This window comes from Neovison vison, chromosome 7 (genome assembly GCF_020171115.1).
Source record: "Neovison vison isolate M4711 chromosome 7, ASM_NN_V1, whole genome shotgun sequence".
NCBI lineage: Eukaryota > Metazoa > Chordata > Mammalia > Carnivora > Mustelidae > Neogale > Neogale vison.
This window is the reverse complement of record NC_058097.1, coordinates 149,038,155-149,062,490: the sequence shown is the minus strand read 5'-3', so window position 1 is coordinate 149,062,490 and position 24,336 is coordinate 149,038,155. Positions and strand designations below refer to the sequence as shown.

Here is a 24,336-nt window from a genome sequence, read left to right as displayed (position 1 = left end):
CCTGCTATAGTACATGGTCTTTGAATTATTTCACCAACTTCGGCCAAAAATATCTTGTCTCTTCTTACTTTAGCAGCTTTAATCCAAGAGTAAACCATGTTTCCTTCAGAACTCAAACTCATGTGGCCATAGGTTTATTGTTATAGTTCATGCTCTTTGTGTGCTTTCTGTCTGCCAGGCTTTATTAAGTGTAAATTATGCATTTATTAAGAAAAATATTTATTGGGATGCCTGGGTGTCACATTTGTTGAAGCATTTGACTCTTGGTTTTGGCTCAGGTTGTGATCTGAAGAGTCGTGAGATTGAATACCATGTCAGGTTCCATACTTAGTAGGGAGTCTACTTGAGATTCTCTCTCTCCTTGCTGTACTCTTGGTCTAAAATAAATAAATCTTTTTTAAAAAAGAAATAGTTTATTTAAGGTGTTTATTTTAATTATCTGCATTATTAATTCTATAGTACAGATGTTATCTTTTTTTTTAAACCAATGAGGAAACTTAGATTGACTGACTATATGAAGTCACATAGTTAAGAGAGCAGAATTGTGATCATTCAACTACAGTGCTTGACAGAGAGAGAGAGAGAGAACACTGTATGACACCATTCCATTCAGTGAACATATTTCTGAGAAACCATGAAAAGGGAGCTAAGAATCTGTTTTCTGAGTTGTTCATACTATCCTTTGTAATGTGAGAACAGTAAAGCCCAAAATGATCAGGTGTTTGGTAATACCTAGAGAAAGATTTGTGAACAATTTTTAAGGATTTAAAGGGTTTCCTGACTGTTGACAAAAAGTGAGATACATCATCTAAGGGCCAGGCTGCCAAAGAGTTATGATAGCTTGAATGACGTTCTCCAGGAATTTGAAGAATTAATTGAGGATCTTAAGTATACATTGCCTAATAATGTATCAGTCTGGGACAATCAGGGAAAAAAAAACAAATAGAAATTTGAACAGGGCAAGTTTAATATAAAGATTTATTAAATATAGTAAGGCATTGGAGTAATGAAGAATTGCTAGTAAGAAGTAGAACATTAAAGAATTTATATATATATATATATATATTTTAAAGATTTTATTTATTTATTTGACAGAGAGATCACAAGTAGGCAGAGAGTCAGAGAGAGAGAGAGAGGAGGAAGCAGGCTCCCCGCCGAGCAAAGAGCCCGATGCGGGGCTCGATTCCAGGACTGAGATCATGACCTGAGCCGAAGGCAGCGGCTCAATCCACTGAGCCACCCAGGCGCCCCCAAGAATTTATATTTAATTAACTTGATTGTGGGGGTCATTGCATGTATCCATATACCCAATCATCATATTATATATTTTAAATATATAATTTTATTTATCAGTTATACCTCAATAAAGCTAGAAAATTTTTCAAAAAAGAAAGAATATAAGAATAGCAGGTGTAAGTAGCTGCCACAATCCCCTTGGGCAGAGGTGGAACACCAATGGAAGAGGTTGAGATTTAGACCTTGCTGTAGAGGGCATGACTGTGGTTTACTGAGGGCAGAGAAGTCATTTGGATGCCATGTTGGCAGACCTTCACCAGATATCTGCCCTCTAGGGTACAGGGAAAACTGTTCACAGAGAGGTGTCTCACTAGAGGCACTCTGCAACAAAAATATTGAGGGTGGTTCCAGAGATCTGCTGCTATACAACATAGTGCCTGTACTTAACAATGAGTTAAAAGTTTGTTAGGGGGGTAGATCTCATGTTACACCCACACTCACACAAAAAGAAACTTTTGGAAGTGATGGTAAGACAAGCGTATACATTAATTATTTACTATTTTTTGTATATTAATTTTACCTCAATAAGGCTAGGAAAAAAATTGGGTATGGGGGGATGATATGCTAGAGAAGCCACCTGTGCTGCAGGATTTGGGCACTAGGAAAGCTGTGTGCTGGAGGGCTTCCCATGCCGCAGGTCCTGGGTGCTAGAGGCACATAGGCTTCAGGAGCTTGTGGAGTAATGCACTTGAACTAGCTGCAAAACCTTTTCTTTCTCTAATGTCTCTCTTGTGCCCTCTACTGATAAAGCTTAGCATCATGCCCGCTGGAAAGGCGAAAATATTTAAAGGCCAGTTTTGGAGAACATACAATGAAGGATTTGAGAATTAGAGCTGAGAGACAATAAGTTGAAAACTTCTAACAAAAGTTAAAAAGAAAATAGATAATTAAGACTATCTAGAATGATGAAGATGGTTACCAAGAATCAGAAGAGCCAATAATTTGGATTCTTGTGAAGTAGTCAAAGCAATAAAACATTTATATGATTTCTAAGTTCAGTCACTCTGAAGCAAAAATCTCAAAATAGCATATTTAATGGATGATTAATCGGATTTTCAAGTAGTACTGACAGCACAATTTTTGCCTTGAGTATCAACTTCAGAACCTCAACCCTACATAAAATGCAATTCCACTGAAAGTAGAAGAAACAAGATTTGAGCTCAGATTGCTCTGATACTCTTTTTCTGTTATGTCTGTGATATGCTATATTGCTTCTCAAAAAATGAACCCAGTATTAATAAGCATGACAGAATCTCCTTACAAAACTGTGATGTATCCAGTTACAGGCTAGTTTTCTAGATAACACTTGCTACTTCACTTTTATTTTATTTTTCTGTAACTTCAGAACATATCTGAAGGCACTAATCTTGGTAGTTTGGCTAATCTTAATAAGAACAAATTTCTCCTGGTGGTAAATGATCAAGTGATTGATCATAACCACTTTTTACCTGGATGGAATATACCTTTCCTAAGCTTAGATACATTTTGGAGTTTGTTTGTTTCAGACCCTGTCCACCTTCAGGCACACATGAAGCAGATATCACAGAACCAGTCCAACTTAGTTACTTAGTGTTTTATGGAGACCTGTATTTAGATAACCTTCTGTAGCAACTTTTTACTTTATTATACTGTTAGTAACAAAAACTTTTAGCTTTAAGTTTAACTCCAAAGGAATATTAAACTGTTACTTTTTTCACTTAAAAAATTAGGTGGGCCTCCTTATCTCCCATTCAGATTGTTTGCAGATGCTACAGCTACCCCATTCATATCTGTATTTGTTTTATGAGATTTTTAAGATTAATTCCTTCTGAAAACATTTGTCTTTGCCACTCTGAATGCTCCGGAGATCATATTCAAAAGGCTGTGTTCCTACATCCACAACTGCTATATTTGGATAACACTGTGTGGATGTTTGAGGTATATAATAACATACAGCGAGACAAAACTGTTTTTTTGAAGTTAACTGACTCAGCCACTCCCAAAAGAAGACGGTAGAGCCAGTAGTCTCTAAAAACACACCACATCTACCTATTGCTGTAGTGAAGAGGGCCTCTAGACAAATCAAACCCAAGTTCCTACTTCACTTCTCATTTTCAAAACTTTAAGGTTTGACTTTGTTAAATAGATCCACTCAGAATTAAAGACTAGGACAGAAGCTAGTAAAAATTAGCTCTGAACATCTTGTTTCTCAGAACATTGTACTTACATTTATGTTACTACTTCAAATAACTTTATATGACAAATTTTAAGGAGTAAGTAACATTTGCATAGCATTTACACTTTTCAAAGTAATTTTCATTCACTGTTTTATTTTTTTTTAGGATTTTATTTATTTATTTGTCAGAGAGAAAGAGAGAGCACAAGCAGGCAGAGTGGCAGGCAGAGGCAGAGAGAGAAGCAGGCTCCCCGCTGAGCAAGGAGCCTGATGTGGGACTTGATCCCAGGACCCTGATCACGACCCGAGCCAAAGGCAGTGACTTAACCAACTGAGCCACCCAGGCATCCCTCATTCACTGTTTTAGTTAATCTTCAAGGCAGTCTGAAATAGTAGGTCATTTTCTTTTTTTCTAATAAATCCCATTATCTTCATTTTATAGATATTGAAACTGAGAGATTAAATAATTCAATTCCACTTAATAAAAATTAAACTTGGGCTGCAATTCATCTTGTGACTCTAAATTTTACTACATTATAATGCTTAATAAAATTGTTTTCCTGTTTTATAGTTAGGGAAACTGTGGCGTAGAGAGCTTACATTATTTGTCCAGTTTCAAGCTTAGGTTTAAAATAAAGATAATATATGCGGCGCCTGGGTGGCTCAGTGGGTTAAGCCTCTGCCTTTGGCTCAGGTCACGATCTCAGGGTCCTGGGATCGAGTCCGGCATCGGGCTTTCTGCTAGGCAGGGAGCCTGCTTCCTCCTCTCTCTCTCTGCCTGCCTCTCTGGCTACTTGTGATCTCTGTCTGTCAAATAAATAAACAAAATCTTTTTAAAAAAATAAAGAGAATATGTAATTGTACTAAATGTGTGGAATAGTGAAAGTGTGATGTAAAAGAAAATTTAAAAATTGGGGTTCTTGGGCACCTGTGAAGCTCAGTTGGTTAAGCATCCAACTCTTGATTTTGGCTCAGGTCATGATCTCAGGGTCATGGGATTGCACTCCCTGTCAGGCTCTGCACACGTCATGGAGTCTGCTTGAGGTTCTCTGCCTCTCCCTCTGCACCCCCCTGCTCATGCTCTCTTTAAATAAATAAATCTTAAAAAAAAAGAAAATTTGGTTTCTTAGTCCCATTTATCAGAAAGAGCTAGATGTGAGGCTACATGTATAGATACTGGGGGGCATAATAAGAGATTTACATAGGTATATTTGCAAGATGGTCCAGTAGACCTTTACAGTCTTAGGACTCATAGTTACTTACTAACCTGTAGTAACAGACCAAAGGAAGAAGTTAGAAAAGAAAATGACTTTTACAATCTTCTCTTTGCAGGGATGTTGGCAATGTGGTTGAAGCCATGTATGGGGACCTCCCTCCTCCAATTATGCTGATTGGACATAGTATGGGTGGTGCTATTGCAGTCCACACAACATCATCGAACCTGGTGCCAAGCCTCTTGGGTCTCTGTATGATTGATGTTGTGGAAGGTAAGTTTTCTTGGTACTGACTAAATCAGAATCTTTGATTTATAAGAGACATCCATGATAGATTATTATTATCCTATTTTAATTTATTGTTGATTTCTACTCATCTTGAACTATGTCCCTCTGTCTTTATATCTTTTTTTATGTTATTTTATAGCAGAGGCACTCTCAGATATATTTTTTAATTGGCATATAACCTTTTATTGGTTTTAGGTAAATAACATAATGATTCAATGTATATATTGTGAAATGATAACCACAGTATGTATAGATAACATACAAATTTTTTTCTTGTGATGAGCATTTTTAAGATCAACTCTCTTAACAGCCTTCAAATATACAATACAGGGGTACCTGGATGGCTCAGTCAGTAACCAGCTGACTCATGGTTTTGGCTCAGGTCATGATTTCAGGGTCATGAGATCGAGCTCCATGTAGGGCTCCATACTCAGTGCAGAGTCTGCTTAAGATTCTCTGTCTCTCCCTCTGCCCCTCCCACTGCTTGCATTCATGCATGCTATCTGTCTCTCAAATAAATAAATAAATAAAATCTTAAAAAAACACAACAGGTATAAAATACAGTATTTTAAACTATGGTCACCATGCTGTACATTACATCCTCAAGACTTATTTATTTTATAACTGGAAGTTTGTACCTTTTGACACTTTCCCCCATTTCACCCACACCCCACATTATATAGTCATTTTCCATGTCATCAAAAACTCTTTATAAATATCTTTTTTGGCTGCGTAATTTTTTAATTGTATGTGTGTCCCATTATTTTATTTAACATTTAAAAAGAAGCTGCCATGTCTTTTATGACCCATCCTCAGAAGTTGCACTATTGTTTATATAAGTCAGCCCCTATTCAGTGTGGGAAGACTACACAAGGGAGTGAATACCAAGAGGCAAAAATCACTGGAGGCCATCTTGGAAGCTGGCTTTCACATCAGTCTTCTGAATTTTCTTAAGCTACATCTTTTTTCCCCAAAGCATCACTGAATTCTGCTATCATTAAGGGCAAATGTACACAGTTATCCCAGCAAGTGTAAATGCTTAGAATATGTTAAGTGCTATAGTTAAAATATTTGTTTAACATCTAGGTACAGCCATGGATGCACTTAATAGCATGCAGAATTTCTTACGAGGTCGACCTAAAACCTTCAAGTCTCTAGAGAATGCCATTGAATGGAGGTAACCAATGAATCTTTATTGTCTGTATTCTAAATGTTAGATTGTAGCTGCCCTTTTTCATCAATTCAGGCACCAAGTTCAAAGGAATAGTTCAGTTTCCAAGCCTTAGCTTTATCATGTGCAGAAACAGTTACATAAAGAGCAGAATTAAAAAAAAAAAAAAAAAAAGAATTTAAAAAAAAAAAAAAGCAGAATTTTTTTTAAATATTTAAATGTTTCATACTTGGCCCAGTTATCTAAAATCCATCCTTTTTCTAATATACTATAGTGCCTCCTAGAATTTTAATAATTATGGATCATCTGCTGTCTAGCTATTTCTATCTCTGAGGTAAGAGTCTGGACTAAATTAGGCTCTAAGGCCTTTTTCACTTCTGATGCTTCATGGTACTAGATTCACTTTCTGTGTTCCAGAGAAAACGGTGGAGAAACAGAAAGGATGGACATAGGTTCCTTTCTTAGTTTTTATTTGGGTTTTGGTTAAATAGTTTTAATAAAAATTATGGACAGAATTGGCTATGACTTCCACTTAAGGCTGTTCTGTTGTTAATTTATTCATTAATTCAATCAATTATTTGATTAAATATTTATTAAAAACTTTGTGCTAAAGGGTGAAATTTCAGAAATGAGTAATATACTATCTCCCCCACAAGGAAATCAGTCTTAGGATAAAATATCTTTAGTATCCTGTCTTCCTGCGTATTCTTTAAAATCATGTCTAGTTCCTTTTTTAGACCCTTTTTCTAACTCCTCCATTCATTTGATTAAATAACTAGAGGCCTCTGTCTGTATTATATTGTACTGTTTACCTCTTTAGTCTTCTAATACTCCCCTAAAAGATATGCTTTTATTGCCAATTTTCATGTTTCTCTTAATGCTTTTCCTACATCATAAGGGCAGAAGCTATCCTCTATTTCTTTTGTATTTTCATATTGCATACAGCATACTGCTGACTGCCTTAGCAGGCAGACATATCTGTTCTTTGAATCAAGTGGAAATGAAGGACTTGGTAAATAAAGCCTAGGTAGTTTTTCTAAGACAGAGTATCTCATGCCAAATATGGCTTACCAAAATGAAGTTTGTGTTTGGTAAGTTGCTTCTGTCTCCCCTTGTTCACACTACTGAGATGTAGGGTTCCTTTTCTCTTAGAGACACCAAAGATCTCTCCCTCTTCAGCAGCTACAGTGTTTGTATGGAGCCGTTGTCAGTTCAGCATGTACCTCAGGCACCCTGCCTTCTTCCCCAATAACAACCAGTGAGAAGATGATTCCAAATAACTTTTCAGTAAACTTTTTCCTTTTTTTTTTTTTAAGTACCTAAGATGTGTCGTACCTGATTTAAGAACTGGTGATGAATCAGGCTTAGTACTTGTCATCAAAAAAACTGGGAATACAAACAAGTTAATGTGTAAACACAATGATTGAAGCACAGAAGTTACAGAAGATAGGAACTTAATCCAGCATGGCAGTCATGGTGGACCTGCTCCTAAAAGAGACAGAGTCTTGATTCTAGTGGCAGATGTGGGATAGGATGAAGGTTCTCTCTGTTGTATGTTTAAATGTTTTGGGTTCTCTGATTTTTACAACCCACTTCCTGAGCCTGAGAATCAGAAAGAATACAATGAAGTATTTCATAACTTTATTTTGTACTCTGCTGGATATCTGATTCAAGTTCATGACCCATGGATATTGTGGCTATTCCATATGGGAGCGGAAAAAAGATGTTGAAATACAAGGCCAACCTATTTAATTCAGTAAGGATTTAAAGCAAAGTGATTCCACTTCTACTTTCTCCGGTCATCCTAATAAGAAGCAGTAGGTTAATTGTCATTAGAAGCCTAGGCTTTGAAGTTGGACATTTTGGTTTTCCCACTCTGGCTGCTCTGAGGAAAACACTGGGGGAAAGAATAGGGAGTGGTATGTTAATGGAAGTGGGAAATTGGTTAAGAGACAATTGTAGTAGTATAGGGGAATAATGGTAAGCATAGACCAGGATGGCAACAGAGGAAGTGGTATGTCATATTTGGAATGTATTTTGAAGGAAGAAGTGACAGGACTGCCTTGTGGGTTGGATATCAGCAGAGAAATGGGGTTGGAGGCAGGAGGAGGCACAGCATCCAAGAATGAGTTCTAGGTTTTTAGCCAAAGCAATTGGGTGAATGGTAGAGACAAGGAGAAGTAGATTTGGGAGCAGGTAAAAGGTCAGGGAATAAGGATTTTTATATGGATAAGCCGAAATGCTTATTATACATCTAAATGGAAATGTTAAGTAAATACTTATATGTACTTGTTAGAAGAAGTTGAGCTAGAGATAATTGGAGGACCATTATTTTTTTGGGGGGGGGAGGACCATTATTATGTAGATAATATTTAAGAAAAATGATTTCTTTAAGGTAATTTTTTTATGACAACTTTTTTGAGAAGTTTTGTTATATGGGGAACAGAGAAGTGGGGTAGTATCTAGTAGTGAATGTGAAGTTGAGAATATTTTCAAAAGCTGTTTTATAATATTCACTAGAGAAAAAAATAATCCACAGGGTAACTACAGGTAGCAAAGTCCTCACAGGCAAGAGGAGATGGGAACTGTGCCCAAGATTGGCCTTGAATAAGAACAAAGATGTTTCATATATTAAAAACTCATCAAGGCAGGGTATATGATTATAAATACTGGTATATTTGTAGATCTGTAGATTCAGTTGATAGTAGAAAAATGAAATAATCATTCTGATTGCATCTATTTATTATTAAAATAAGAAACAAGGTCATTATCTAAGGAGGTTGCCCTTTAAAATTTTGTATGATTTTTTAAACTAAAAAAATTACATTTCAAGAAATGTGTTCTGGGGGCACTTAGGTGGCTCAGTCAGTTAAACATCTGCCTTTAACTCAGGTCATGATCCAGAAGTCCCAGGATTAAGCCCCAGATCAGTCTCCCTACTCAGCGGGGAGTCTGCTTCTCCCTCCCACCTTCCCCACTCTCATACTCTGTCACTCTCTTTCTCAAATAAATGGATTAAATCTTTAAAAAAAAAAAAAAGTGGGGGAAAGAGAGAGAAAGAAGAGAAGAAAAGAAAAGTGTTCTGGTGGCTTGTTTCACATATTGTTTCCAGTTCCCCCTGGGACATGCAGCTGTTTTGCTTGGCCCTTAGGCATACATGGGTAGATAACTCTGAGAGAACTAATCTATTAAAATAGCATCTTAGCTCCTGAACTCTATCATGACATGCAAGGTCCTCTAGGAGCTTGTCCTTACCCACCTATCCCTTTCTCCCACTCATACTCCCATTTTGCTCTCCCCTGCTTCTCTTTGCACTCTGTCCTCTAAAATCCTCATCATGTTGACTTGTCCACATCACAGTGCCTTTGTTCGCAATGTGCCCTCTGCCTATATTGCCCTGACCACCTTCTTTTATCTTCTGCCTAATTTCTTTTCTCCTTGGTTTAGGCAGGACATTTGGGGAACTTTCTTTAACCTCTTTATTCAGAATAAAGTGATTCCTTTGAACCTTGCATTTATTATATTAAAACTATCTGTGTTTCTTTCTCCCTGTTTGAATTGGGTGTTTCTTTTTTTTTTTTTTTTTTTTTTTTTGCACCTCCCCGAATTGGGTGTTTCTTAAGCACAGGCCTGACACATAGTACCCTCCTGGTAAATGTTTGCAGAACGGAAATGGCTTGAATGTCTTTACTTAATTTTTACTGGTTGGCTTATAGCCATAATAACCAGGTAGGAAGTAGTGGTAATCTCCATATAAGCTGTATTGGTAAACACAACTTTATAGAGGTTCCACAGAATCTGCAAAATTATTCATTTGACCCTATAACATGGTAAGATAGATACTGAGTAACTTTCTTTCTCCCTTCTCACTTTTCTAGCGTGAAGAGTGGTCAGATTCGAAATTTGGAGTCAGCCCGTGTCTCAATGGTTGGCCAAGTCAAACAGTAGGTCTTATTTTTCCCTGTTGGGCTGGTTAGAGACTGAAACATGGTGAGGGAATTACAGATTGCTTTTTGTTATACACCTGTCCTACCATCCTGAATGCCTTTGCAGTCAAATGCTCTACCCTTGAGCTATACCCCCAATTCTAGATAATTTTTGCAAATGAGTTCAATTGAGCTAGCCTCATAGCTTTTCTTTTCTATTTCTTTTCTTTTCTTTTTTTTTTTTTTTAAGAAATCCCAAAGCCTATATGATACAGGATTACCTCTTTATTGCAACTCTGGGTCTTAAAAGGTGAAGAATCCCAGAGAATGGACATTAAAAATTAAGTGTCCTCTCTAGTGTTGGAAGCTATGGCTTTATTCTGGTAACTGTTTCCTTCTTAGCCAAACCTGACTGTAAAGAAATCACACTATAAAAGTTTTAGTGTAGCCTGAGTGAAAGCCAGATTCTAAGGCTAAGCTAAGATTACTTTAGTCTTTGGGGCACCTGGGTGGCTCAGTGAGTTAAAAGCCTCTGCTGGATGAATGGATAAGGAAGATGTGGTCCATATACACTATGGAGTATTATGCCTCCATCAGAAAGGATGAATACCCAACTTTTGTAGCAATATGGACGGGACTGGAAGAGATTATGCTGAGTGAAATAAGTCAAGCAGAGAGAGTCAATTATCATATGGTTTCACTTATTTGTGGAGCATAACAAATAGCATGGAGGACGAGGGGCATTAGAGAGGAGTAGGGAATTTGGGTAAATTGGAAGGGGAGGTGAACCATGAGAGACTATGGACTCTGAAAAACAATCTGAGGGGTTTGAAGTGGCGGGGGGGGTGGGAGGTTGGGGTAACAGGTGGTGGGTATTATAGAGGGCACGGCTTGCATGGAGCACTGGGTGTGGTGAAAAAATAATGAATAATGCTTTTCTGAAAATAAATAAATTAAAAAAAAAAAAAAAAAGCCTCTGCCTTCGGCTCAGGTCATGATCCCAGCCCTACATCGGGCTCTCTGCTCAGCAGGGAGCCTGCTTCCTACCCCACCCCCCTGCCTACCTCTCTTGTGACCTCTGTCAAATAAATAAAATCTTAAAAAAAAAAAAAAAAAAGATTACTTTAGCCCAGCTGATCTTCTTGGATAGGGTTACATGAGTCTTGAGTATTGCTGTGTGGTTACAAAATAAACTTTAGATGAATTGGGAAAATGTTGCCCAGCAGAACAAGAGCATGAGAGTTGATGAAAATGATAATGGCATTACTGAATGCCTGCTATTTGCCAGGCACGGCACTGTGCTGGGTATTTTATACTGTATATATATTTTATACTGTACCAGGTATTTTATATACATGCTCTCATTTTAAAAATCTGATATTATGGAAATTTTTAAACATGTAAAAGTAGAATAACACAATGAACCCCAATATACGCATTGCCTGTTTTCAACAGTTACTGACTCATGGCCAGTCTTGTTTCATCTGTGCTCCTTTATTGTCCCCTAATTACAAAATATTTTGAAATAAATTCCAAGATTTGAGAATACCCTAAATGGTAAGGACACTTCAAAACCAATCACAATGCCATTATTACATGTAAAAAATTTAATAGTTCCTTAATATCATCAAGTGTCCGTTCAGTATTCACATTTCTAATTGTCTCACTGATCATTTTTTTTAGGTCAAATCAGAATTATAGTAAGGTAGATATATACTAATTGGAGGGAGAATATATCTCTTAAGTATCTTTTATCTTTTATAGTTTCTACTTTTGTCTCATTTTTTTTCCCCTTGTTGTTGTTTTTGTTTCCCTTATTGTTGAAGAGACCTGGTTCTTTGCCCCGTAGAATTTCCCACAATCTGGATTTTCTGATTGATTCCTGAAGGTGTAATTTAATATGTTCCTCTCTTCACTATATTGTCTATAAATTATTAGTTAGATTCAGAAATTTGATCAAGTTCAGATTTGTTTGTTGTTATTTTGGCTTTTTATTTGTTTATAAGAATAGGTACTGCCATTAGGAAGCATGTAATTTATAGTTGTCTCTTTTCTGCAGCGTTGGTAGCCATTAATGATCATTACATAGATTCATTGATTCATTTGCACCATCTCATTTAATCTTTACGATACCTCTTTAAGACAAATATTATTTTGTAGGTGAGAAAATGGAAGTTCAGAAAGGTAAAGTGGCTTTCCCAGGATCACACAGCTAGTGAGTCACAGAGCTCAGATTCTGTCTCCTGTGTATTTGACTTCAAGGCCCGTGTCATGGACTTTAGGCCTAAAAGTACAATTCAAGTAGCAATACCTAGTAGACACAATGCAGTCTTTAAATAAGCTGTGGGATTGCCCACTTTTTAATGCCTAAATATTTTGAAATTAGATTTAAGTAGTGGGAAAGCATTTTGTGAGGAAGTTATATGACTTATATTCAGGTAGTTCAGCAATTTTTAAATTTTACCTAATATGTAAATTTAAGTGGTGTCTTCTCTTAATATGTAAACTTGTATATATAGTGTGTATTTTAGTTGTCATATAGATCTACCAGATAGAACCTTCCTGCCCTTTTTGATCTCTTGAAGATCAAGAGATCTCGAAATCTCTTGAACCTTCTAATCTATAGCTGTGGAAATCCAAAGCACATGTTTCTTTGTTATATTACCTTAACCCTAGTTATGAAACTTGACACCTCAAGTCCCATAGAACACCCCCACTTGACAAAACATTTTGTGAACCTGTACTTTATTGAGATCGATAGAGGAGACAAGGAAGGAGAAGTTACCACTGTTAAAAATCCACCACTGAAGTTTCAGTGACCCTTCAATTTATCCCAGTCCCTTTTTATCCTGCTTGTTCTCTCTCCTCTCCTCCCTTCTCTCTCCCTTTCAAGGGCAAAATAACAAATTCTTCTTTATCATGGAGAACAGACCTTAGTACTGGCTGCTACCTAGGCGCTTGGGATTTTTGCCTTTAATATTGTCAGTGTATTTTTTCCAACAAGTTCTTTCTAAAAGGAATTATAGTATCAGCTGTTCATATAATACTGATTTTTCTACCTAATTATATAATAAAGAAAGATTGTTTTTTAGAGGAGAAACAATAATAGCAATTGGTTGGATCAGATATTCTAAACCCCAAGGTTCAGCCGGCAATGGTTATTTAATTGTCAGTTTCTATCAGCTAATTGAAAGTTGGGGCCTTTTACTATGCTTAAATAGCATAGCCTTGCTCTACTGTAAACAGGGTACAGTAGAAAAGTACCATGCTTTCAAGTTAGTTCAGCTTGGATTTGCCTTCCAGCCTCATCTACTAATGAGCCAGGGGATCTTGGACAATTTTTTTTTTTTAATTTTTCAAGGCTACTTCGTAGAATTGTTAAGAAATTTTTTTACAAGATAATGTCAATAAAACTGTGGTCACCATGCCACAGGAAATGATTACTCCCTTCTATGGGTTAGTATTGGTGTAAGAATGGAAAACTAGCTCTTGGAATATAGTCATACCTTCCATGGCCATGACTTTCCACAGCCCTGGTCTATTTCCACACACTTTAAAATGCACATTGTTTACATCCTCCTTCTCCCAAAAGCATTAAGTTTTAACTGACATTTGATTGTAAAAGCCTATAGGAACCTGTATCTCCGAGGTAATTTGTGTATAAAGGAAAGATGTATGATAGCACTTAAAAACAAACAAACAAACCACCTAGGTGTGAAGGAATTACAAGTCCAGAAGGCTCAAAATCTATAGTGGAAGGAATCATAGAGGAAGAGGAAGAAGACGAAGAAGGAAGTGAGTCCGTAAACAAGAGGAAAAAGGAAGATGACATGGAGGTGAGTAAAAGCTGGCATTCTTGGAAGGTTGGGGCAGTGAAGATTTAGAGGTGTGGGGGTGGGAAAGAGGGAGTGACATATTCTTTTTGTTCACCCCTAGATATTTTAGGTGGTGAAGAAGTTATCATAATAGCTATTTAGGTTAACAATAAGATATAAGGCACTTGTAGATAACTTTGACAAATTGGAACATAAAACTTATATACCCTACACTCAAAAAGACTGCTCTCTCATCAGATTCTTTCTCACCTTAATATTTCTGTTCCTATGGTTTATCTCTTGAGGAAATCTGATTTCCCACTAGCCTATGCTAAGTCCATCAGATCTTACTCATCTTTCAAAGTATATTTCTTTGGGGAAGTTTTCTGACCTCATTTTCTATCAGTCCTTCTCCAGTATACCACTGAAGATCTGTATGACATACCTTAGCACTTTTTGGGTTGTTTATTTGTTTAAATAAGTTTAAGTAATCTGTATACCTGATGTGGGGCTCAAACTCATGACCCTGAGATCAGGAGTTGGGTGCTCTACTAACTGAGCCAGCCAGGGTCCCCGACATAACTTAGCACTTTCTGTTTTAAAGTTGTGGCTAAGGGTGCCTGGGTGGCTTAATGGGTTAGGCCTCTCCCTTCAGCTCAGGTCATGATCTCGGGGTCCTGGGATGGAGCCCCACATCGGGTTCTTTGATTAGCGGGGAGCCTGCTTCCCTCTCTCTCTGCTTGCCTCTCTGCCTACTTGTGATCTCTGCCTGTCAAATAAATTAAAAATTTAATCTTTTTTTAAAAAATAAATAAAGTTGTGGCTAAGTCATAGAATTATTTTTCATAAACCCCATTCAGAGATACTATGGTCTCCTGTAGTCATCCCTAGAATGCAGATTCAGTGTCCTCTAATTGTGCAAGTGTTGTCTCCCAACAAAATAACCTCTGTATTTTGAGCACAGGAACTAATGTTCTATATGAATTAACCTCAGCATTTAGCTTGGGTGTGTGTGTGTAGCAAGTGTTGTGTGACTTCTTGTTGAACACTTGATTTGAGGATAGTAGTGGGAAAGGATTTTTTTTCTTGAAATGGTTAGTGAGCCTGAGGAGCAGACTTTTGGGGATGGATTATAAATACCTTACTAATGGCAAATAATGGATTCAGTGTATACCCCGGAGTCCCTTATGTTTGGAGATGCTACTATTAGCAAGGAGGAGAGGACAGTTGAGTCCTGAACAATATGTGGGGTAGGGTCCCCAACACCGTCAAAAATCCAACTATAACTTTTGGGGTGCCTGGGTGGCTCAGATAGGTAAACATCTGACTCTTGATTTCACCTCAGGTCACAATCTTAGGGTCATGAAATTGAGCCACTGGTGGGGCCTCACACTGGTCATGAGTCTGCCTAAAGTGGTTTCTGTCCTTCTCCTTCTGCCCCTCTATGCACACCCCCACCCCACACATGTGCTCTCTCTCTGTCAAGAAAAAAAGCCAAACAACTATAACTTTTGGCTCCCTAATCACTAATAGCCTACTGTTGACCAGAAGCCTTGCCAATAATATAAATAGTGATTAATATATAATTTGTTTATTTGTATTTATTAAATACTGTACTCTTATAATAAAGTAGCCAGACAAAAAGAAATGTTCTTGAGAAAATCATGAAGAGGAGAAAATAAATTTGTAGTACTGTACTGTTTCCAAATCCACATATAAGTGGACCTGCACAGTCCAAACCTATATTGTTTAAGCATCAACTGTACATTTTTTAAAAACAGATTTTTTCATTTAACGATGATCTTTTGTCATCCTTAAGATCAATAAATAATTGTTTGTACCTCTTTGGAATTTGCAAAAATATAAACAGTGCATGATTAATTTGCCTTTCCTACACTCTGTGAGGTGATAACAGTGTAGAAACTGAGACACAGAGATACAGAGAAGAGATGTTTCCAAAGTAATCAAGTAATTAATATTTAGTAGATATGAGACTCTGATACAAACTGCTAATTACTTTTTGCCATTAATGTGCTGGGAGCTATACTAAGTACATCACATTTATCATCTCTAGTTCTCATTTTAACTGCATTGTAGATACTATCGCTGTTTTACAACTGAGGTACAAATTCTTGCCTACGGACACCTTATAAATGTTGGTGCTAAAACACATCCAGATCCTTTGGTTTTTAATTCCAGCTCATTTTTCCTTTGTAATTATTTTATAAGCCCAGTTATATGGAGTTTAGTAAACTCCAGCAGTTTTGTTAGAAGGTCAGACTGAAACACATGAGGCAATAAGGTGTACAGCTAAAACAGTCTGCCCTTGAGGAAGGACATAAACCCCAAACAACACAAACTACTTCTTATAGCTAGTAGATAAACAGATCCTGGAGATCTAATGCACAGCATAATAATTATAGGCAACAATACCGTATTATAAACTTCAAAGTTGCTAAGAGACTAGGTCTCAATTATTCTAGTACAAAAGAATTTATAATTCTGTGGTATGATAGAGGTGTTAACAATCACTATGGTGTTGCATATCGCAGTATATAAATGTGTCAAGTCAACACATTGTACACCTTAAACCAACACAATGTTATATGGTGATTATATCTCAGTAAAAAAAAATAACTAAAATGACAGAAAATATTGATAATATAAATTAAACTTAACAACTACAACAACAAGAACAGTCACAGCTTCTAAAGCATGGTAGCCAGGGGCCACGTAGAGCCCATTAGCCCTTAGGGGATTTCTGTGTTTTAACTAATATGAAAAGTGGTGTTTGAAATGATCCTGAGACATACACAAGAGTTCTGTTGCATCCATTTTGCCGTGTAAAAAAAGACAAGATTTAAAAAAAAAAAAAAAAAAAAAAGACAAGATACACATTGGCAGTGAGGGGCGATGTCTAATACAATATGATTAAAATACAGAAAAGAAGAGGGAAACTTTAACCTTTGGTCCTTAAGGGAATAAACTTCAGTGGTCCAGGAGGTATTCCTTTATGCATAAATATCCTTTTTAATAACTGCTTTATTGAAAGGTAACTCATCCAAAGTATACAATTCACTGGTTGTTAGTAGATTCACAGACTTGTGTAACCATCACAACAATCTTATTTTAGAACATATACATCAGGGGCTCCTGGGTGGCTCAGTCGGTTAAGTGGCTGCTTTCAGCTCAGGTCATCATCCCAGGGTCCTGGGATTGAGCCCTGCATCGAGCTTCCTGCTTGGTGGAGAGCCTGCTTCTCCCTCTCCCTCTGCCTGCCCCTCTGCCTACTTGTGCTTTCTATCTCTCTGTCAAATAAATAAATCTTAAAAAAAAAAAAAAAGACATTTACATCACTTTTTTTTAAAAAAATGCTGTACCTGTTTGCAGTCACTTCCCATTTCTCCCCAACGTCAGCCCTAGGCATCCACTAATCTTTCCGTCTCTGCAGAATTGCCTAATCTAGACATTTAATATAAATGAATATACAGTCCTGTGGCTGGTTTCTTTTACCTTACCATAATATTTTCAAGGTTCATCCTTATTATACCATGTATCAGTGCTTTATTCCTATTTGTGGCTGAGTAATATTCCTTTGTATGGATAGACCACTTTTTTTTATCCATTCATCAGTCATTGGACATTTGGATTGTTTTCACTTTTTGTCTGTTATGAATATTGCTTGTCCAAACATTTGTGTACAAGTTTCTGTGTGGGCATAGGTTTTTATTTTTCTTGGGTATGCACCTACCAGTGGATTGCTGGATGCTATTTCTGTGTTTAATCATTTGAGAAATAGCCAGACTATTTTCCAAAGTGCCTGTAACATTTTATATTCCCACTACCAGTGTCTTGAGTGTTCCATTTTTTACAACTTTGTTAGTATTTGTAATATTGTCTCTCTTTTTGATTATATCCTAATGATTTGATTTGATTATATCCTAATGGGTATGAAGTGGTGTCTCATTGTGGTTTTGATTTACATTTTCCTGATGACTGTTAATGTTGAACATCTTTTCATGGGCTTCTTGCCCATTTCTTCTCTGGAGAAATATATATTCAGATCCTGTGCCCATTTTGCAAGAGGGTGTTTTGTCTTTTTATTTCTGAATTATAAGAATTCTTGTATATTCTAGATACAAGTCCCTCATTGCAAATATTTTCTAGTTTTAGCTCTTACATTTAGGTTTTTAGTTTTAGTTTCTAGTTTTAGCTCTTATATTTAGGTCTATGATCCATTTTGAGTTAATTTTTGTGTATAGTACGAGGGTAGGAGATGTAACTTCATTCTTTTGCATGTGGATGTCCAGCTGTCCCAAGACCATTTGTTGCTAAAACCCCACTTTCCCATTTAATTATCTTTTATTCCTTTTTGGAAATCAAATGACCATAAATGCCAGAGTTTATCTCTGGACTTTCAATTCTGTTGTGCCAAAATATGTCTATCGTTATGCAAGTGCCACTGTCTACATTATTGTAGCTTCATAGCAAGTTTTGAAATCAGGAAGTGTAAGTCCTCCAGCTTTGCTCTTCTTTGTCAAGATTATAGAAATCCTGTATTCTTAAGATTTTGATTTTGGCAGGCAGCTGGGTGGCTCAGTCGTTAAACATCTGCCTTCGGCTCAGGTCTTGATACCAAGGTCCTGGGATTGGGCCCCACATCGGGCTCCCTGCTCAGCTGGAAGCCTGCTTCTCCTTCTCCTACTCCTCCGCTTGTATTCCTCTCTCAATGTTTCTCTCTCTGTCAAATAAATAAAATCTTTAAAAAAAAAAAAGATTTTTATTTTGGTTTTTACTTTTATGTGCCAGACCATGTTCCTATTGTTTTACATATGTGAATATCTTTAGTTCATCCTTACAATAATCCTTTGAGATTTTATGTTGTGCTCCTTATAGCTAAGAAAACAGGCTTGAAGAAGTTAGGTAACTCTCCCAAGGGACCCACAGTTTATTAGCTGACAATGGAGCTGGGATTTGTATTAAATCAAGTCTGACTAACACAGAAACCTGTCTTTTTATTTTTTATCTTATTTCATTTTCCTATTAACATAGAATGTATGATTTGTTTCAGGGGTACAGGTCTGTGAATCATCAGTCTTACACAATTCACAGCACTCACCGTAGCACAGACCCTCCCCAGTGTCCATTACCCAGCCACCCTATCCCTCCCACCCCCTCCACTCCAGCAACCCTCAGTTTGTTTCCTGAGACCGAGAGTTTCTTAAGGTTTGTCTCCCTCTCTGGATGAAACCTATCTTTTTAAATGTTTTTCAAGTGAGGTGTTGGGAAATAGTGCAAAGCCTGTTGATGCCCTTGTGTGGAGAATCATATCCTACCCACATGAACATCTCAGGATGATTGATAGCTAGCTTTCTGCTTCTCCTATCCAACAGTTAGATCTCATTATCTTGATCTGTTGTTGTTGTTGTTGTTTAGTTTTCTTTTTTCAAGTTTTTATCTAAATTTCAGTTAACATACAGTGTAATACTAGTTCCAGGGGTAGAATTTAGTGACTTGTCACTTATAAACAATACCCCATGCTCATCACAGGTGTCCTCCTTAATATCTTTCATCCATTTGACCCATCCCTCCAGCAACCCTGTTTGTTCTCTATAGTTAAGAGTATTTTCTGGTTTGCCTCTCTTTTTTTCCCCCATATTCATCTGTTTGGTTTCTTACATTGTTCTGTTTTATTACCATTTGTCAGAGGAAGAGATCTAAACTAAATTAACTTTATGATCCAGCTCTCCAGAGAAAGGATATAGTATTATCACCCTAAATACAGGAGCAACTCTAATTCTATCCAGGCTTTTTTTTCTTCGTTTTTACATTTTTTAAGACTTGAACTCAAGTCTTTTAAAATTTCTTTTTGTAATATTATTATCCTTGGAAGTTCCCTTACCTTAAATTAGTCATTTGCTTATGAAGTACAGTGTACATTTAGGAGGATCTTGCTGTCTCTGACAGTGGAATCTACTAGAAGTGGCTTATTAATTGTGTTGCACATGCATTGTTTAGTGAGACTGGGAAGATGCAAGTTTCCTGAATATCCATCCAGTGATCTTTTTCTTTCTTTTTCTTTTTTTTTTATTTTGGTAAAAAACACATAACAAAATTTACCACCTTACTCATTTTTAAGTGTACAGTTAAGTAGCGTTTGTATTGTGGTAAAACATCTCCAGAGCTTTTTCATTTCAATCTAAAACTCTGTACTCATTAAACAATTTCCCTTTCCTCCCATTCCTGCCATTTTACTTTCTATGAATTCCACTACATTAGATACCTCATAGAAGTAGAACCAGTGTTTGTCTTTTTGTAACTGGTTTATTTTAGTTAACACAATGTCTCAAGTTTCCTCTCTGTTGTAGCATGTGACAGGATTTCCTTCTTTAAGGCTAAATAATATGTATATAGCACATTTTGTTTATCCATTCATCCATCGATAGATTCTGCTTACTTCTCTTGACTGTTGTGAATAATGATGCTCATGAACATGGGTCTGCAAATATCTCCTCCTCAAGACCCTGCTTTCACTTCTGGCTGTATACCCAGAAGTAAGATTGCTGGATCATATGATAGTTTTAATTTTTGAATAACTGCCATGCTGTCTTCATAGTGATTGTACCATTGTGTAATCCCACCAACAGCGCCCCAAGTGTTCCAATTTCTCCACATCTTTGCCAATGCTTGTTATTTTGTCTTTTTTGAAAATAGCCATCCTAATAGGTATAAAGTGATATCTCATTGTGGTTTTGATTTGCATTTCCCTAATAGTTAGTGTTGTTGAGTATCTTTTCATGTACTTATTGGCCATTTGTATATCCTCTTTGGAGAAATGTCTCCTCATGTTCATTGCCCATTTTTTAATCAGGTTGTTTCATTTTTTTGTTACTGAATAGTAGGAATTCTTTATATATTCTGAATATTAACCCCTTATCATAGATATGATTTGCAGATATTTTCTCCCATTCTGTACAACGTCTTGTCACTCTGTTGATTGTGTTCTTTGAGGCACAGAAGTTTTTATGTTTGGTGTAGTCCATTTATCTATTTTTGCTTTTGTTGCCTTTGCTTTTGGTGTCATAGCCAAAAAAATCATTGTCAAATTCAATGTCATGAAAAGCTATATGATGCTTTCCTCTGTTTTCTTCTAGAAGTTTTACAGTTTTGGGTCTTAATATAATTAGGTCTTTAACCCATTTGAGTTAAACTTGTGTATTGTCCAGCTTCATTCTTTGTATCCAGTTTTTCCAACACCATTTGCTGAAAAGACTGTTCTTTCTCCATTGAGTCATCTTGGACCCTTGTTGTTTATTTCTGGGTTCTCTCGTGTATTCCATTGGTCTCTGTCTTTATAACAGTATCATACTGTTTTGATTACTATAGCTTTATAATATGTTTTGAAATTAGAGAGCATGTGTCTTCCAATTTTATTCTTTTAAAAAAAATTGTTTTTGCTATTTGGTGTCCCTTGAGATTCTATATGAATTTTTGATGAATTTTTCTATTTTGCAAGAATGTCATTTGGATTTTGATAAGGATTGTTATGATAAGGATCTGTAGATCACTTGGGCTAGTATGGACATCCATCCAGTGCTCTCTAACACAATATGTTGCTATCCCATGTTCACTTCCAGATTTTCATATTGTGGCTACTGCAGGATCCCAATTATTTATTTCAGTTATAATATTTAAAATTTTCAATGATGCAGAAAACTATAGAGAATCATTTATTTGTTCATCTTGTATTTGATGAGTACATACTCTGTGCCTATCTAGTATATATAGGGATTTAACAGATAAATTTTGTAGTATTTGTGCCAGATTTCCTTTTTCAGATTACTATTGCAGGAACATACCATTATCAGAACATAAGAAAAAATGCTCTGCCAACAAATCAACATATTTTCAGTTTTCCCTTCCAGTTCTTTCCCTATGTGTACCACATTTATCCAGTAGTAATCCTCGCGTGGATGACATGTTATACTCTTCTTCTTTCTTTTAATATTATATCATAAGTATGTATATTTTTTTCATACTGTACTGTGCTTTTTGTAATTATCCTTTTTATGGATATATTCTTTTTGTCAAATGGATATAAGAGAAACTAAGTCTTGACTGACTCTACAATTTACTGGCTTTGTGATCTTAAGAAGAGGTTCAAAGTTCACTGAAATTAATAGAAGTAAAAAGTAAACTTCTAGTTATCTAAACATGGAAATTAAAACAATAACCTGTATCACAAAGCTGTTTCAATGATTAAGTGAATATGAAAATGTCTGGGACCTAGTAGCACCTTAGTAAGTGCTAGTTTCCTTCCCTTTCCTTTTCCTAGGGACCTAGTTTTTGTCCTGTTTCTCCAAGGGTTGCCCTCAGAGACTCAGAACTTGCTCTTTTCCTCCAGACCAAGAAAGACCATCCATATACTTGGAGAATTGAACTGGCAAAAACAGAAAAATACTGGGATGGCTGGTTCCGAGGCTTATCCAATCTCTTCCTTAGTTGTCCTATTCCTAAATTGCTGCTCTTGGCTGGTAAGTGTGCATGTATGTGTATTAGCTCAGGCTGCCATAACAAAATATTATAAATTGGGTGCTTAAACAACAAATTCATTTTCTCACAGTTCTGGAGGCTAGAAGTCTGAGAGCAGGGTATCGGCGCAGTCAAGTTCTGGTGGGAGCTTTCTTACTGGCTTGCAGACAACTGCCCTCTCGCTGTGTCCTTACGTGGCAGCAGAGGGAGTGAAAGCAAACTCTCTGGTGTTTATTCTTAAAAGGACACTAATCCTGTCTTATGAAGACCCTACACATATGACCCCATTTAATCTTAATTATTTCCATATCTGCAAATGTGGTCACACTGTGGAATGGCCTTCAACATATGAATGACGGGAAGGATACAGCTCAGTTCATAGCAGTGTAGGTAGGTATATCATCTTCTGAGTAGGTCCTTGTTAAAACTACTCACCACATGGGGTGCCTGGGTGGCTCAGTCAGTTAAGCGTCTGCCCTTAGCTCCAATCATATCAGGGAGTCCTGGGATTAAACACCATAGGGAGTCTGCTTCTTCCTCTGCCTCTGCCCGTCCTCCTCCCCTATGGTCGCTTGCTCACTCTCTCTCAAATAAATAAATAAAATCTGAAAACAAAAAACAAAAAACAAAACTACTCATACATGGGTAGTAGCTTCCAGAATAAAGTACCATGCTCACTCATTTGTATTCCTCTCCTCTCCACACCAAAGCCCTAAACCTAACTAAGCAAAAGCATCCATCTGGAGTAACTTAATTCTGGCCTGCCATCAATCCCTGGTTAAGTTCAAGTTCTCCAGAGTGGCGTAAAGATATTCCGAGTATAATGGAAATTTTAAAAAGTAAAACCCTATTTTCAGAAATCAGTTCAAGTGATCAAAAAGATTGCAGGGGACTCTCATTCTAGAAAGTTTCATGTGGTGACTATATACCCTCAAGGAGTTAGGATTGGAATTAATGTGAATTGAGAGTGTCATCATGTTTACAACTTTGTAACAATTGTTACTTCATACTTGAACAGCAAAACCTATTTCATACAACCTTTTCTAGTAAACTACTTCTGGATTCTCCTGTTTTGTTCTAGGTGTTGATAGATTGGATAAGGATCTGACTATTGGCCAAATGCAAGGTAAGTAATCAAGAAATTATGTCTAGGGATGCCTGGGTGGCTCAGTCAATTAAGCGTCCCACTTGTGATTTCAGTTCAGTTCGTGATCTCAGGGTCGTGAGGTTGAGCTCCGTGTTGGGCTCCATGCTTAGTGGGGAATCAGCTTGGGCTTCTCTGTCTCTCACTCTGCTCTTCCTCCCACTCACGCTTATGTGTGCACATGCACACTCTCTCTCTCTCTCTAGTAAGTAAATAAATCTTAAAAAAAAAAAAAAGAAAGAAAGAAAAGAAATTACATTCCTAGGTCCTTCTCTGAGGACAGAATCATGTGGAAATTAATGTTCTGAGATGGTGAAGTGCAATGGAAAGAGCATGAGCTTTAGAGTTAACCCCATACTTGATGACATCAATATCCAGTCCTGACCCAAATATTTCCATTTTCTGAGCTTCAGTTTTTTTCCTCCATCTAAAAATGGGACTTAACTCCCATCTACATCTCAGGGTTGTAAGGACTAAAATGAGGCTATGTCTTGGCAGAGTTCATTATAAACCATAAAGTACCCTATAAATATAAATTATTGTGTAGGAGATATTCTGAATACTGATCAGTATTTTTATCATTGTTGGAATTCTTAGGAAAGAGAAATGTCCAGGATGATTGGAATGCAAAAAGATGTAAACTATGTTTAGAAGACAGCATGGTGAGGTGGCAAAAGCAAAGACTCTGAGGTTGGGAGTAGTACTTCTTTCCTACTTATTTTATGACCCCAGGCAAGTTATTTGACCTGCCTTAGCTTTAGTTTTCTCAGTCTATAAAAGGAGAAAGTTGATGGC

The 24,336-nt window shown here is 36.8% G+C and overlaps 1 protein-coding gene across 2 annotated transcripts in view; it reads left to right on the top strand.

Annotated features, from left to right (window-relative positions):
* The window catches only part of PPME1 (protein phosphatase methylesterase 1), a 64,073-nt gene that overhangs the window by 33,278 nt on the left and 6,459 nt on the right, over positions 1 to 24,336 (top strand). For both annotated transcript variants that reach the window (XM_044258554.1, XM_044258555.1), the window contains exons 6-11: positions 4,784 to 4,938; positions 6,040 to 6,130; positions 10,003 to 10,068; positions 13,763 to 13,886; positions 22,270 to 22,399; positions 23,479 to 23,523. In XM_044258554.1, the coding sequence (XP_044114489.1) occupies positions 4,784 to 4,938; positions 6,040 to 6,130; positions 10,003 to 10,068; positions 13,763 to 13,886; positions 22,270 to 22,399; positions 23,479 to 23,523 (611 nt within the window). The remainder of the gene's footprint in view (positions 1 to 4,783; positions 4,939 to 6,039; positions 6,131 to 10,002; positions 10,069 to 13,762; positions 13,887 to 22,269; positions 22,400 to 23,478; positions 23,524 to 24,336) is intronic.